At 34.1% G+C, this 16420-nt stretch overlaps 1 protein-coding gene across 1 annotated transcript; it reads left to right on the forward strand.

Moving 5' to 3' along the window:
- Positions 1–5458: 5458 nt before the first annotated feature.
- Positions 5459–5866, forward strand: LOC145165051 (putative ripening-related protein 1). The gene has a single exon (XM_079083686.1). The coding sequence runs from the start codon at positions 5459–5461 to the stop codon at positions 5864–5866; it is 408 nt and encodes a 135-aa protein (XP_078939812.1).
- Positions 5867–16420: the final 10554 nt, after the last annotated feature.

The following is a 16420-nucleotide window of genomic DNA, read 5'->3' on the forward strand; positions in this document are numbered from 1 at the left end:
TTACTATGATAGTTTTCGGTAAGATCGTGGTCGGAGCGTAAGATCAGATCGAAAGATCATAGGATCTTTACTTTTTTTTCTTAAAAAAAATTCTAATATTTTTTTTTTGGACTAACTATGTAGAATATCAGTCTTGAATTGTTTATCATTCAATGATATATTAGATATGTATTTTTTATGTTTTAAATAATTTAATGTTATCAGATAGATGAAAATTTATTTTTTATGTTTTAAAATACTTTTGGTAGGATCTTACGATCCGATTCGATCATACGAACACGAACTTATAAAGCGAAAAACAATTTTATATAAGATCTCGATCTTGACAACGTTGGCCTAAATAATTTAACCATCCCAGTACAAGAAAACCACCATGATTATATATACGATTATAGTAACATTGAATATTTCACCCCAAATACCATCAACAAATCCTAAAAGAGCAAAAGATAAAATGAAGGTATGCATGGTTATCTTCACTATTCTCTTTTCCCTGCTTCTTACCTTATCTATATCATGGGCCAATGCTTACTCTAAGTAATACACAGAAGACTATGACAATTAACAGCTTTGAGAAGGGTGGGAGTGGCACAGGGCAGAATGTGGTGGCAAGTACCACTCGGACAACAACACACCGACAACACACTGATTGTTGCACACTCCACTCCATGGTACAGTCATGGAAAAAATGTGCTTTAAATCAATCAATATATATTACAAGGATAGAAGAGTAAAAGCTAATGTGGTGGACGAATGTGACACCTCTAGGGGATGTGCTAATGATATAGTTGTTGCAGTATCTAAAAGTGACTGGGGTGAAACCAAAGTTACATGGTCTGATGCATGATCATGATTATTGACGATAATCCAGTAATCCATATGAACAAATAAGTCTTTCAAGTTGATAAAGCCTTCATGCTATGTAAAAGTCAATAAAGTAAATTGCAACAATAAGAAACAAATAAAATCTTTGCTATTAGTCAAAAATATGCATCGTTGTAATTACAAACGTGGAAAATGAAATGGCAAATTACATTTTTCGTTATATGGAAAAATACCAAATTACATAACAAAATGAAATGAAATAACTCAAATAAGTGGCTTTTAAATTTTTTTGCAAATTCAACGCAAATATTCTTATTATCATTAAACAAAGATAAAGTTGGTTGCATTAAAAATTAATCAAAGTACTTTGGTATAAATAATGAAATTATGTTGTTATTTAATAATTTTTAGAACGCAAATAATTTTACTAAAAGAAGCTAGCTAGTAAAGAGCTAGAAGAGAGCCAAAAGCATAAACCAAAAAAATAAATAAATAAATAAATAAATTGGAGCTAGTCTCGTCTAATTTTAGAACTCCAAAAATAAACAAAAAGCTGAAAGAGTCCTAACCTCTGATGTTTTCCTCCGTTAATATTACTGGTAGAAGACACCCACTTGTTTTTCCTACTTATATTTAATTATTGTTTTTCTATCAGGTAACACATATAGTCTAAATCTTACTACTAATTAACTACTTGAACCCTCAATCCTTTAGGGAAATGGAGGAACACATTTTCAAGCACCCTGATACCGCTAGGCTAAATGCCTTTTGGTTTTATATTTGATTAGATGTCTTGTGGTTGATTGATTTTGATTATATTGATTCTTGGTGTTCTAATTATATGCTGAAACAATGTTTTCAGTTTATTTTGAAAAACCTTGTTTGAAGAGAAAAACCAAGTGACTCTAGCCTTTGCCAATCCAGGAGATTAAACGGATAAGTTAATAAAATAAATAAATAAAAACAAATTTGAGATGAGAAAACACTAATAGGCGCATCAAAAAAGATAAACATGAACTTCAAATGAATACCACAAAACTAAATGAATACCACAAAACTATTTCATGCGAGATGATGATACCACAACAAGAAATATGAGCTATTGCGGCGACTTCTATAGCGGTGACACCTAGTTGAACGCACTTGATGGCGCCGCTCTTGATGGTGTCACCGCTATATTTTATATTTTGATTCATATGCTTTGTCTCAAACTAATCCAAGTTGTTGAAAAGTTAGATCGATCTAGCAACTAGGCTTCGTTCTCGTTTGATCAATTGTAGCGGTTGCAATAGTGGCGACTAGTTGTTGCCACTAATATTCGCAAAAAAAAAAAAAAAAAAAACCGCGATGTTTGCCTTCAAGTTATTTGGTGTCGCCGCTAAAATAAGTTGTTGCTATTGTTATAACTAAAATGTTGATGCTAATGAGCTAGTCACCACTAAAGAGGTCACTGAAAATGATCTAAAGAGAATAACCCCTTCTCTCATCTTTTTTTCTTGATTATGAGTTGTGTCTTCTCTTCTTTATACTTGCGACGAAGTCGGCCCAATACCAAAACCGGCGACTTGCGACAAAATCAAGCACACCGACAACCACCTTTCGTTTCTTCCTCTTTGTCGTCGACAAAAAGGTACCGTACGTCACTCTTCCTTTCTGCCAGCGATTTGGTAACTAGTTTTGTAAAATACAAGGGATTGTGACTATATGTATTTTATGTGCCAATTGCATAACATTGTATGTATTATGATTCTTTTCTTTTTCTCTTATGTTACTAATTTTTCTTTACTGATTTGTGATAGAAATAAAATATGCCTGATGGTGTTTAGTTTTCCCTATTCTTTTGAAAAATCCATGTGTAAATATTTGAAAAATCCATGTGTAATCTTATGCCTAATTGAATGAATGATGTTTAGTTTGTTATTGTTGTTTTGTAAAATTTCAATAAAATCAATCATCATTCCCTTTTTGGTGATTCTAGTGCCATTGGAAAGATCGATGTGTAGTTTATTTTATTTTTGTATCTCATAAGCCAATTCATGATAATAAAGACTACCGGTGGTTTTGCTATGGTGCTCATAGTGTGCGGACGCAGTGCAAAAAATTCTGAATTTTTTGTTTTTCTATATTGTGCCAATAGGTAAAAAAAAGTCATTACTTAAAAAAAATATGCCACCAGCAACACATACTACGAAATCTTGAGTCTACCCTTTATAAAGATAGGATGTTTGAGGATCCAATAGTCAAAGAACAATATATAAGTGTTAATTTCTTAAAAAATTATATTGTTTAATGCTTAAAGTGAAATATATTGATGTTTTTGTACAAAAGTTAGAAGTATGTTAATCAACTTTCCAAAATACAGAATTGTTTAGTTCATGAAATATAATGAGCTCTAATCTTAGTCTCCTCCAGCAATACAACCTCGGTGGACGAGGTAGTTGTATTTGAAAAGGTCTTACGTGCTCGGAGTGGATAAGTTAATGGTATCGAACGTAAACCTTCTTCAACGACAAATTTTAATGCTTTCTTTGAGGTGCACTCACACTTACATACACCACAACATACATACATACTTAACTAGCAGGTTTGATATTTTTTTTTTGAACGGGCATGTTAGTATTTGTCTGAGATTGAACGACGATATTTGTAGCCCATATTGCCATGATTCCTTGAGCGTATATTGAAATATGTGATATACGTTATTAAATAATTTAATATATAGTTCATAAAAACATATAGCATATATAGGTTATATATTATTAACGATAGCTTATAAGTTATATACTTTATTATTATCTATTTAAAGAATTAATATAGCATATATAGGTTATATATTATTAACGATAGCTTATAAGTTATATACTTTATTATTATCTATTTAAATAATTATAAAGGACAATTTATTTGTGAAGCATGACTAAGTGACACATACAACCTATCAAATCACAACAGCAAAGACAAGGGAACTTGTTTTCAAGTTAAAATGAAGTAAACTTTCTTGCATCTAACAAAGATTTGGTTTAAAAATGTAATTGGACATGACACATATAACCCATCAAATCACAACAGCAAAGACAAGGGAACTTGATTCCAAGTTAAAATGGAGTAGGCTTTCTTGCATCTTACAGATTTGGTTTAAAAATGTAATTGGACAAGAAACAGAACAACTCAAATGATTGTCTCTATGTGAAAAGACGTGGTTAAATATAACAAAAACATTAATTATAGATTTTATCACATCATAAGAATAAAATATATACTATTCACCGAGTTAGATGTATTTGTCAACACTTGTGATAGCATAATGTTATTTTGTTTTATTTATAGTATTTTTCAATGTTATCAAATACTTAGCTGGATGACATCTCATGTTAAAGACAAGAAAATTTGCATGATCAAGATCATTACTTGAAAACTATGTCCTACGGTTTAATCATGATTATCGATAGAAAAAAATAAATTCAATGTAGCCATATAATTCTATGCACGCATCATTTGATGTGAGTCTTAACTATATAAGTATATGCATGCATCATTTTGATGTAAGTATTAAACATTAACTATTTAAGTCGTGTATGCCTAATGCAAGATGAAATATAAGAAGCACAAAATTATACTTTTATAGTTATAGTTATGTTAACGGTCAAACAGTTAAATATATGACACAAACAAAATTAAAATACATGATTCCACATATCAGATTACTTAACGTCATGATATCACTACTAGAAAAAGGAGTTAACACTAGAAATCTTACCGAAGGATTTCCGACAGACTACTTGCGAAAAGCTGACGTAGAGGTTTGTCAAAAACTAAAAAAAATATACAGTTTTTAAATATGCAGAAAATATAGCTGTTTTGATTGTAACTGTTTCTTTGGTAATCCGTCGGCCTTTTTCGGTAGATTGTTTCCATCAGAAATATCTGGGGGGATAATCCGACTTTTTGTATAGTAACATTAAGATGTTGTGTTCTTTTACCTTTCTTGTACCATGATATTTATGTTGAGTTTTGATTGTTCATTTCCCTACCGTTAATTTGAGACAAAGGAAAACAACAACACATCCACAAAAATATGATGTCTATTGTTACGAAGAAGCACAACAATATCATAATATGAACAAAGGAAAGAACAAAGAGAAAAAACAATCACACCGCAAACCTCCCAAAATCCCTTTTCTTGGTTGAGCTCTTACAGTTTTGATTTATTACCATTAATAACAAATTCAAGACACGTCAACATATGTCAATGGCTACTTACATGTTTTTTCTAGTATATTGCTCATATTCAAGTTTATGATCCAAATTAACACAAAAAGTACATTTTTACAAAATATTCTTCCATAAATGAAATAATTTAAACTCTACACTTCATCACATGAAATCGTGATTTTAACTTACCTTCTTTACTTATTATGTTTAGTTAAGATTCCATTCAAATACTAAAAACAAATATTCACAAAACAGTTACATTGTTATTGTAATCTCAACCTAACACATACATACCCTAAACGCCTAAAGAATTTAACCATATACTACAAGACAAAACCACAATCATTATATATACAATTATAGTAACACAGATTATTTCACACCAAATACAATCAACATATCAAAAAGAGAAAAAGATAAAATGAAGCTATGCATAGTTATCTTCCCCATTCTCTTTTCCCTACTTGTTACCTTAAACATTTCGTGGGCTAATGCTGACCCTAGTAATACAGGGGCGACTATGACAATTAACAGCTTTGAGAAGGGTGGGAGTGGCGGAGGGCCATCTGAATGTGATGGCAAGTACCACTCAGATAGCACACCAATTGTTGCACTATCCACTCCATGGTACAATCATGGAAAAAGGTGCTTTAAATCTATCAATATATATTACAAAGATAGAAGTGTACAAGCTACAGTGGTGGACGAGTGTGACACCTCTAGGGGTTGTGCTAATGATATAGTCGACGCATCTGTAGCAGTTTGGAATGCTCTTGCAGTGTCTAAAAGTGAATGGGGTGAAACCAAAGTTACATGGTCTGATGCGTGATCATGATTGATGATAATCTAGTAATCCATGAACAAAAGAGTCTTTCAAGTTAATTAATAAAGACGTTCATGCTGCTTTAATTTTATGTAAAAGTCAATAAAGTAAATTGCAATATGAAACAATAAGAAACAAATAAAATATTTGCTATTAGCCAAAAACATGCATCATTGTAATGGCAAACGTGGATAATGAAATGGCAAATTACATTTCTTTATATGGGAAAAATACCAAATTACATATAATAATATGAAATAATTAACTCAAATAAGTAATAACTTATGAAACATTTTGCAACTTTCATGCATATATTAATTCTTATTATCAGTAAACAAATATAAAGTTGGTTGCATTAAAGAATAATCAAAGTATATTGTTATAGCAAATTAATGATGAAATATATTGTTATTTATTACTTTGTTTAAAATGCCAAACAGTTTTACTAAAAAGAAACCAAATATGTAGCCAGAAGAGAGTCAAAAGGGCAAAAACAAAACTAGTTACAATAAGCTGGAACTGAATTACAATACCAATCGGCACATTTAATACTCGAAAATCTTGACATAAATTTAAACCAATAGAAAAAACTCGGTCGGGCCAACTCTCATCACTCCAAGAAATACCACCATCAGCGGTGACACCACCATTAACGTTGACATCTGAAATCCATGTTTTGATGTCGCTGCTATTGTCGGCATCGCCGCTAACGGTGGTAAACCACGATCTGTGTGATGGTTCAGGGAAACATCTTATCCGGTGATCTTTATCCCAATCCAACATATGGTTTTCAATTGTCGTACAAATGCATTTGCATCAACAACAATAGCAATGATTACGTCGCAGCTAAAACCCTAAAAAATTGACCGTAAAAATATTCCCTCCATTTACCACAACTTGACACCGCTAATTTCGTTTGTCAGCACTAAAACCCATGGTCGCTAATTCTTGTCGTCTACATCGGAACTTTTCCTCTCATATGCAGATTACACGACTTGTGTGAACCTATTTCATCTCTCCTACGATTTCGACCGATGAACCCCCTATTTGAACATAAAACCTCGTCGATTACATCACCAAATCACAAGGAATCACCAGCGACAATATCACGTTTAGCGAGGACAATTTGTGCTTATCCTCCCTCCTTTCTCTTTCTTTTTCTCTTCTACCCAACATTCTAAGTCAAACTAATTGCACAGTTTTCATGAATTTAGGGCACTACTGTGACAACCCGAAATCTCTATCTTGTAAGTCAATCTAAACAATCAAAAGTCAGACTTGTTTCTGTTACCTTTTTAATGTGTTAAGGGTCTGTTTGAGAGTTTCTAAGCCTAGTACACTCAAGGGATAAGTTTTAGGAAGTGTTAGCTTGAGATCAGTGAGTTGCAATCGAGCCAGGAACACCTTCAAAAGTGGTTCACGACCGTGAACCCATCCTAGGGCCGTGAACTCATGCTATATACATGAGTTTTGGCTCATTTTCTCTTCATTTCTCATCCTTCCAGCCGTGAACTTGAGTTCTCTCTCAAGTATCATCCACAAAAGAGCCTTCTATCACCTCAAAAACGTAAGTAACTCACCTCTCTTCTTGTTGTTACTTGAAAACCCTTTACCTTCCATCTTAATTCATCATCTTTCCATCTTAAAATTCAAGATCTTCAAGTGGGCCGTGAACCCTTCATATAGGGTTGTGATCATGCAAGTGGGCCGTGAACACTTCATGTGTTCTTGCGCCTTGATCAGACCTTAGGGTCGTGAACCTTCATTCAACCTCCTAACTTGTTTCCAACCCTCCTTTGGTGAGTTTTTCTTGCATCCTAGGTTGATTCCCTATCACCTTTGTGGTTATAATCACTAATATCATGCCTATATGTATCATTATATGCTATTTAGGACTCATTTATACCCCGAAACTTCACTCGTAGGAGTAACACTCTTATCCCAGTCTTCAAATCATTCACATAAGGTGAGTTCATACCCCTACAAATACACTTTTAAATGCTTTTAAATGCTCTTGGGGGGGGGGGGATACAAGTAAAACACAATACTAATGTGTTAACCATTTACGTGTGTAAACAGTTCATACCCCTACAAATACACTTTTAAATGCTTTTAAATGCTCTTGGGGGGGGGGGGGATACAAGTAAAACACAATACTAATGTGTTAACCATTTACGTGTGTAAACAGTAAACAAAAGGATTTCTTATACTAAAAAACTTGTTAAAACTCTTTTAAACTATTTTAGACTTCTTTTATATCAAAATCATATTCGTCTATTTATTTACGTATAAGTATGATTTAACGGACTTAGAACTACTGCTAAATACCTTAACTCCTGTTCCTTGTTTGGCTGTGGGCTTAGGGTAGGATCACTAGTTCGACTGTCGGCTAAATCACAGTTGTGCTCATTAAATACATATATGAATATTAAACCCATTTTTAAGGATTATACTTAACTTAGTTGGTTATGGTGAGTAATTGAGTCTTTTCCACAAATCAGAAACAGTCAAACAATCATACTAGTAAACTATAATAGGTATAGTTTAGAGGATTACTACTTACTATTTCTAGATCAGTGAAACATACATGAGTCAGTTCATACATACTATAACAAGAACAGAAAAGAACATACATACTATAACAAGAACAGAACAAGTACAATGTGAAACACTATTTCATGGCACATCAATATACTTGTTGTGTCACGTTTTGTAACCAGAGTCTCCTGGGAGGAGAGCGTGAGTTTGTGTGTAGATCTATATGGGACTGACAATCCTACATCCCAACTGTTAGCTACAGTTCGGCAGGCAAGACAAGGGGTGACAAATGTCACATTGGTTTCGACGCCAGAAGGTCGTCGTGTTTATACTAGTCAATTAGCATGGTTATAACCTCATCACATTTTTAGCTTAATTAACAAATTGGTTTTAAGGTAGTTAGTACTTTAGTATTTATTTTTATACAACACTACTGTACATCTTCATTTTTGCATTACATTCATACAGTGATATTCTCATATCGAGAAATGCAAACTATTTTCTAGTAAAGATAGTCATAAACTTGGGAAAACATACATTTTTACGAGAGAACAAACAAACAAAACAAAATGGTTTTAAGGGATTTAAAACTACTTCACATAATGGTTTTATGGGATTAAAACTACTTTTCACAAACAAAACGGAAAACGTTCTTCTTATAATTTTATGGATAGTTAAATTATGTTAAACTTTATTATAAATACAACAATACTTAAATAGAACGGTTTTATGGGATTAAAACTACTTTCCAGTTGTAAAGCAGGAAATATAGGATTTTATTGAACTTAATCAATCACTTTCTTAAAAATAAAGCAACAATAACTAATACTTATGAACTTACCAGCTTATATGCTGATCTACTCTTTCAAAATAACTTGTATTCTCAGGAATCCAGTAGACAGGTACACTCTCGAAGCTTTTGAGAAGATAGCCTAGTACCGTGCTGCGTCTTTTGTCTTGTACTATATCTAATTTTGATGTTTGAATATGTAATGTTTAAACACTTATGTAAAACTTATACATTATTAATGCAATGGTTGTTTGTACTTTGATTACTATAATGCATGTGTTGTGATACTTGACATGACGTCCTCCGCCTCCGAACGTTTCCGCCGTTCCAGTTTGGGAGTGTAATAGATTGGTATTAGAGCATTGTTTATAGTGAACTCAGTATATCAGTCATAAAAGATATACAACTATAAACACATCGGGATAAAAACACTCTGACCAAGAGTTATACTTTAAAATATAGCAATATTTTATAAAAGTATAAGTACATGCAGAATATATATATATACTAGAACGAGTATCACAAGAAGAACAAAACAAAAGTATTTGGATGTTGGACATTGCAGTTAAACCTGGACAGTTATGTAATCATATCTGGGATCAATATAGCCTGATCAACTATATTTATTTGAGATATGACCAACATGTATTTGGGAGTGATTGTAGTGTTGCAACAAATCTAAAACTTACCTAGGTACCAGAAGAATTCTAGAACCAATCAGAAAGGTTAAAATACTATAGGAGTATTTTAGGATGCTATAACAACAAAACTGAAAACTTATCAACTTCTTATATCTAGAAGTTCAAGAATCAAACATTTAATTAAAATACTATAGAAGTATTTTAGGTACCATAAATAACTTTAGGGAATTGTTAAAAAGACCTTTTGTGGTAGGTCTATAATTACTAAGTGTCTAGTTTAAGGTTATATATAGTTGAGATTTTATAGACTTAGAATAGGTGATTTTCACTGTACTTCCTATTCCTTGTTTGGTTGTAGTTTTAGATCACTTATTCGAAGGTCTATTTGATCTGGATTATATATAATCTGTACACACTTCGTGATTATAGAAAGACCAGAAAGGATCATCCTAATAAAAATTTAATTTTTATTAATCTCATAGATTCTTTAGACATTCTTATTCTCGTATAAACCACTTAGATAGATGTAGCCACTCCAACAATCAATAGAAGAGTCTACGAAGATCCAATAGAATTTCTTTAGGAGGAGGCCGAGAGAGAAGCAGATAAGGAGTAAAGAAACTATAGAAATCATTTAGTGCCTTTACCTTAATAAAGGGCACCGATGAGAAGTTCGCATGAACTTCCGGGATTCGAACTCTCCATTATGAAGTAATGGGGATCAGTTTTGGAATCGGAAGTAAGACGACATAGAAATTCAATATACCTACGGAGGAGAAGGACCCCATATAGATACCAGGAGAGAACAAATCACTACCGCCCAGAATAGAACGGAGAACAGAGGGAAACCACGCGTGTTACATGCAAAGTGTTTGAGTGCCTTTTCGTCACAGTAATAACTAATAATTAATGCAACCTAGTGAGTTAGTGATTATATTAATCACATTAGGTATTGAGCTTATCGTCTTTTCCTATCACGGCTAATAACAATAAATCGGATCACGAAATCTCAATTGAGAGTGATTATTTCTCAAATTCATAGGTCTATTTTATGTAGACTCTATTATGAATTACTTTAAAATCTTTTTGAAAGTTGGAACATGATATCCACCAACCAAAGATAACTTAGTTTGGATGACACTCGTCTTATAACCATTCTAGAAACTTACTTCTACTTTTTACCACGACTGCATCATAGGGATGTAGGTCGAATCATTGAGAACAATATAACAAAACGAAAAATTTATATGTAGATATAAATGATTAAAATACATCTAGAGCCAACCATAGTCACTCACGAGCTCATTTTGTTATCGAGTAACAGAACCATTCCTCCGAAGAAACGTAACTAACCTACCGGCAAAACACCAATCCTTCAGATAGATTCGGCTACGTTTCAAGATACAGTCACTGCAGCCGTAGCAGCTGTCATGGCTCACCTTAATGCTACCAACGCAAATGTTAGTGGAAATGTAATCGGCAATCCCGATCGTGGTGATAACCAATTTCATCAACAAGTGCCTACTTGTAAAGACACTCCGGACCTCAACTCCAAGAGCAAGAAACGAATATTCTGGGATAAGAAGAAGTGCAAATCATCTCAAAAGTTAGCCAAGAGACAACAACCTGTGGCAGCCTCTGCGGCCACACCATCTGTTCCTCCTACTACCGTTCCTACTGAGGTCCCGGTTACCCCTATTCCCACAGAGCAGTATGCCGGAAACCTGCCTAAGTGCAAAAAGTGCAATTACCATCATCATGGACACTGCCAAGTGATGCATTGCATGAACTGCAACATGAACGGGCATACTACCCGTTTCTGCAGAATTCCAATTCGACACTTTACTTCAACCACCAATGTTGGGACCAGTCCAATATGCCACCTTTGTGGTGTAATAGGACATTTTAAGAGGGACTATCCAACAGAGAAGAATAGCGGGGGAGCAGGAGGAGTTTGACCCCAGAGAATGGGGAAGCATCAAAGACACCTGGTATAATTTTTGTTACGCTTCCAAAACCCCAACAATTAATTATAATTATAATTACTCTCTCGTTTAAACCAAATCACAACACTCATATAAAACTCGGAACCCTAACAGGTAAAGCTATGATGGCTTAGTGTATACATGACTTGTGTACACCAAGCGATTATAGAGAGACCTAGTAGGGATCGTTTCATGAAGTTTATAATTTCAAATTATTAGAACCCTCGTATTGTTAATACTCGCCAATTTCGAATCAAAAAGGAGTTTGCAACAATAGTAACAGAATAAAACCGAAAGCACCAAAAACTTATGTACATAGGATAGTTCATCATCCTAGTAATCATTTCTTCCAGATCGACTTAATATCTATTTCGTCAAAAAGTTCTGACATCATCATCTGACATGGTTTGGCTTGGCCGTTACCATGAAAAATTCTTATGCTGTATAAAAGAACTTTTTCCTTAATCAACCGTCAGATGAAATTCTTCCAATCCATAACGCAAACCCTTATATCATCTCTTATTTCAAAACTTCAGAAGTACCCATGCGATGGGTACCACGCCTTTCTAGCCTACCCAGTAGTCGAGAGCCTTGAAGCGAAAAACACCAAAGAAGTCTAAGAAGTCTGTAACCACCGAAGTATCCCCAATAGATCTCATAGGAAGATCACTCGTACCGCAGGTCAAGTTCAAGAATAGAGACTAAGAACTCATTAGGTTAATCTATCGCTGCTAAGTGTATATGCGAGAGTAGTATATAATTTAGAATCAACAAGATTTAGGATTTGTGATTCTGTCCTATCTCCTGTTCCTTATCTGGTTGTGGACGTGGGGCAGAGCCACCCATCCAAACGTTTTGTCAATCTAAATTATATACAACTCATATACACGAGGTGATGGTGGATAAGCCAAGTATGAGTCTTATCCGGAACTTCAGAAAAAAATACCGCAGGCTTACTACAACAACCAGAGATACCTGAGTGGAAATGGTAGCAGATTGCATTGGACTTCATAATCAAGTTACACAAGGTAACAGGTGAACTTGATTCCATTTTGGGTGATTGTCGACAGATTAGTTAAATCAGCGCACTTCCTACAATTTTAAAGAAACAAGCAAAATAGAGAAGTTAACTAGAACGTGTGTCCGAGAGATTAGTTAGACTGTACGGTGTTCCAATATTTGTTATCTCCGTTAGAGATAGTAGAATCATCTCCCAGTTCAGGTAGTCACTTCAGAAATCTTTGGGAACTAGGCTAGTCATGATGCATAGCCTAGCATCCTTAAGCCGACAGAAAGAATGAGAGAACGATTCAATCATTAGAAGTCGTGCAGAGAGCATATGTGATCGATTTTGGTAGAGCATGGATACCCACTTATCAACTAGTCGAGTCCTTTACCATGCTAGCATTTAAAGTTGCTCCATTCGAAATCTTCTATGGTCGCAAGTACAGATCCTCTCTGCACTGGACTAAAGTAGGTGACACGCAACTAGATAGAGGCCCAATTTCCAGACAGCACCTTTGTTGGTTCGGAAATCATACGAGAAACTACCGAGAAGAGAGTACAAATCCAGGAGCGACGTGAAGCTCCCAGATTCAGACAAAAAGCTACGTCTTTGATAAGAGAAAACCCTTGGAATTCCATGTTGGTGACCTCGTCATGTGAAGGTCTCACCCCGGAAGGGCATGATACGCTTCAGAAAGCATGGAATACTAAATCCAAGGTACAAAAGATCATTTGAGATTCTTACCAGAATTGATCCAGTAGCTTATAGACCCCGACTACCTCGAGAATTCAATAACATAAACCTTACCTTTCACGTCTTTAACTTGAAAAGTGTTTGTCCGACGAGACTTTTATTATCCCACTCGATTAGATCGAAGTAAGGGAGAACCTTAACTTCGTGGAAGAATCCGTAGAAATCCTAGACACCGAAGTCGTTAGGACTAATCAGATCCCTATCCCGATAGTGAGAGTCCGCTTAAAGTGCATAGCGACGACCCAAATTCACTTGGAGTCGTGAGGATCATCGTGCCTATATGTATCATTATATTAGGACTCATTTATACCCCGAAACTTCACTCGTAGGAGTAACACTCTTATCCCAGTCTTCAATCGAATCACTCACAAAAGGTGAGTTCATACCCCTACAAATACACTTTTAAATACTTTTTTTGGGGCGCGGGATACAAGTAAAACACAATACTAATGTGTTAACCATTTACATGTGTAAACAGTAAACAAAAGGATTTCTTATACTCAAAAACTTGTTAGAACTCTTTTAAACTATTTTAGAGTTCTTTTATATCAAAATCATATTCGTCTATTTATTTACGTATAAGTATGCTTTAACGGACTTAGGACTACTGCTAAATACCTTGACTCATGTTCCTTGTTTGGTTGTGGGCTTAGGCTAGGATCACTTGTTCGACTGTCGGCTAAATCACAGTTATGCTCATTAAATACATATATGAATATTAAACCCATTTTTAAGGATTATACTTAACTTAGTTAGTTATGGTGAGTAATTGAGTCTTTTCCACAAATCAGAAACAGTCAAACAATCTTACTAGTAAACTATAATAGGTATAGTTTAGAGGATTACTACTTCCTATTTCTAGATCAGTGAAACATACATGAGTCAGTTCATACATACTATAATAAGAACATAAAAGAACATACATACTATAACAAGAACATAACAACTACAATGTGAAACACTATTTCATGGCACGTCAATATACTTGTTGTGTCACGTTTTGTAACTAGATTCTCCTGGGAGGAGAGCGTGAGTTTGTGTATAGATCTATCCGGGACTGACAATCCTACATCCCAACTGTTAGCTACAGTCCGACAGGCAAGCCAAGGGGAGACAAATGTCACATCAGTTTCAACGTTAGAAGGTCGTCGTGTTTATACTAGTCAATTAGCATGGTTATAACCTCATCACATTTTTACCTTAATTAACAAATTGGTTTTAAGGTAGTTAGTACTTCAGAAGTTATTTTTATACAACACTACTGCATATCTTCATTTTTCCTTTACATTCATACAATGATATTCTCACATCGAGAAATGCAAACTATTTTTTAGTAAAGATAGTCATAAACTTGGGAAAACATACATTTTTACGAGAGAACAAACAAACAAAATAGAAGGATTTTAGGGGATTTAAAAATACTTCACAGAACGGTTTTATGTGATTAAAACTACTTTTCACAAACAAAACGGAAAACACTCTTCTTATAATTTTATGGATAGTTAAATTATGTTAAACTTTATTATAAGTACAACAATACTTAAATAGAACGGTTTTATGGGATTAAAACTACTTTCTAGTTGTAAAGCAGGAAATATAGGATTTTCTGGAACTTAATCAATCACTTTCTTAAAACTAAAGCAACAATAACTAATACTTATGAACTCACCAGCTTAAATTCCGATCTACTCTTTCAAAATAACTTGTATTCTCAGGAATCCAGTAGACAGGTACACTCCCGAAGTTTTTGAGAAGACAGCCTAGTATCGTGCTGCGTATTTTGTATTTTACTATATCTACTTTTTATGTTTGAATATGTAATGTTTAAAAACTTATGTAAAAACTTATACATTATTAATGCAATGGTTGTTTGTACTTTGATTACTATAATACATGTGTTGTGATACTTGACATGACGTCCTCTGCCCCCAAACGTTTCCGCTGTTCCGGTTTGGGTGTGTGACACCTACCAATGCCACTGTCTTCTCCATGGGTAGCTAATTTCAACGACTACCACCTCTGTTGTCGGAGTACCGCCACCACAACAACCTCCTTCCGACCACATGTTCTTTTTAACTCAACAACGAATGTATGTATATGTGTATATGTGTATTTGGTATGCGTATTTGATATATATATATATATATATATATATATATATATATATATATATATATATATATATATATATATATATATATATATATATATATATAACGTCTGATTTCATGTATGAGTTTCAATTCCTAATTTTGAGAAAATTCGTTGGCCACGATGTGTTGAATGGATCACCACGACATGGTCATGCAATGGTTAGGACATGGTGATGTCGGATGTGTAAAACCCAAATTTTCAGGCTCAAGGCCCTATTTAAAGGAAGTGATGGATGGGTTTCCTCCACCCTCAACTTCCATCACCTCCAAAAGTATTCTTGATCAACCCTAGCCTCTTAGAAACTGAGCTCATTCTGGTGTTTTTTGTGCTTTTTAAAGGAAAAAGAAGAAGATTATACTACAAGGATCAAGAAAACAACTCCTCTGTATCTTTAGGTTCACTCTTTGGAACATTTGTAAGACTTCAAGACTTAATATTTTTAGTCCCTTCTTAATAAATCTTGGATTCTATACATATTTGGGTTCATACTTTTTATTTGAGTGGTTTAATGAGATAAAGTTTGCAACATTATGACTCATCAAGGTCCCTTCAGCTTAATACCTTATGTATCTAGAAGTTGGTTGAGGTTTTAGAGTCATGTATGTGGTTTAAGTCATTTTTATCAAATTTTGACCTAGTTGGGTGAAGGGCATGAATGTGTCATGCATTTCCATAAAGTTCGGGTTTTTATGG

The sequence above is a fragment of the Lactuca virosa genome, chromosome 3 (genome assembly GCF_052849685.1).
Source record: "Lactuca virosa cultivar CGN04683 chromosome 3, Lactuca_virosa_CGN04683_v6, whole genome shotgun sequence".
Classification (NCBI taxonomy): Eukaryota; Viridiplantae; Streptophyta; class Magnoliopsida; order Asterales; family Asteraceae; genus Lactuca; species Lactuca virosa.

What these genes read in the sequence shown, in the direction of transcription:
- LOC145165051 (XM_079083686.1), top strand. Translation starts at nt 5,459, where the DNA reads ATGAAGCTATGCATAGTTATCTTCCCCATTCTCTTTTCCCTACTTGTT.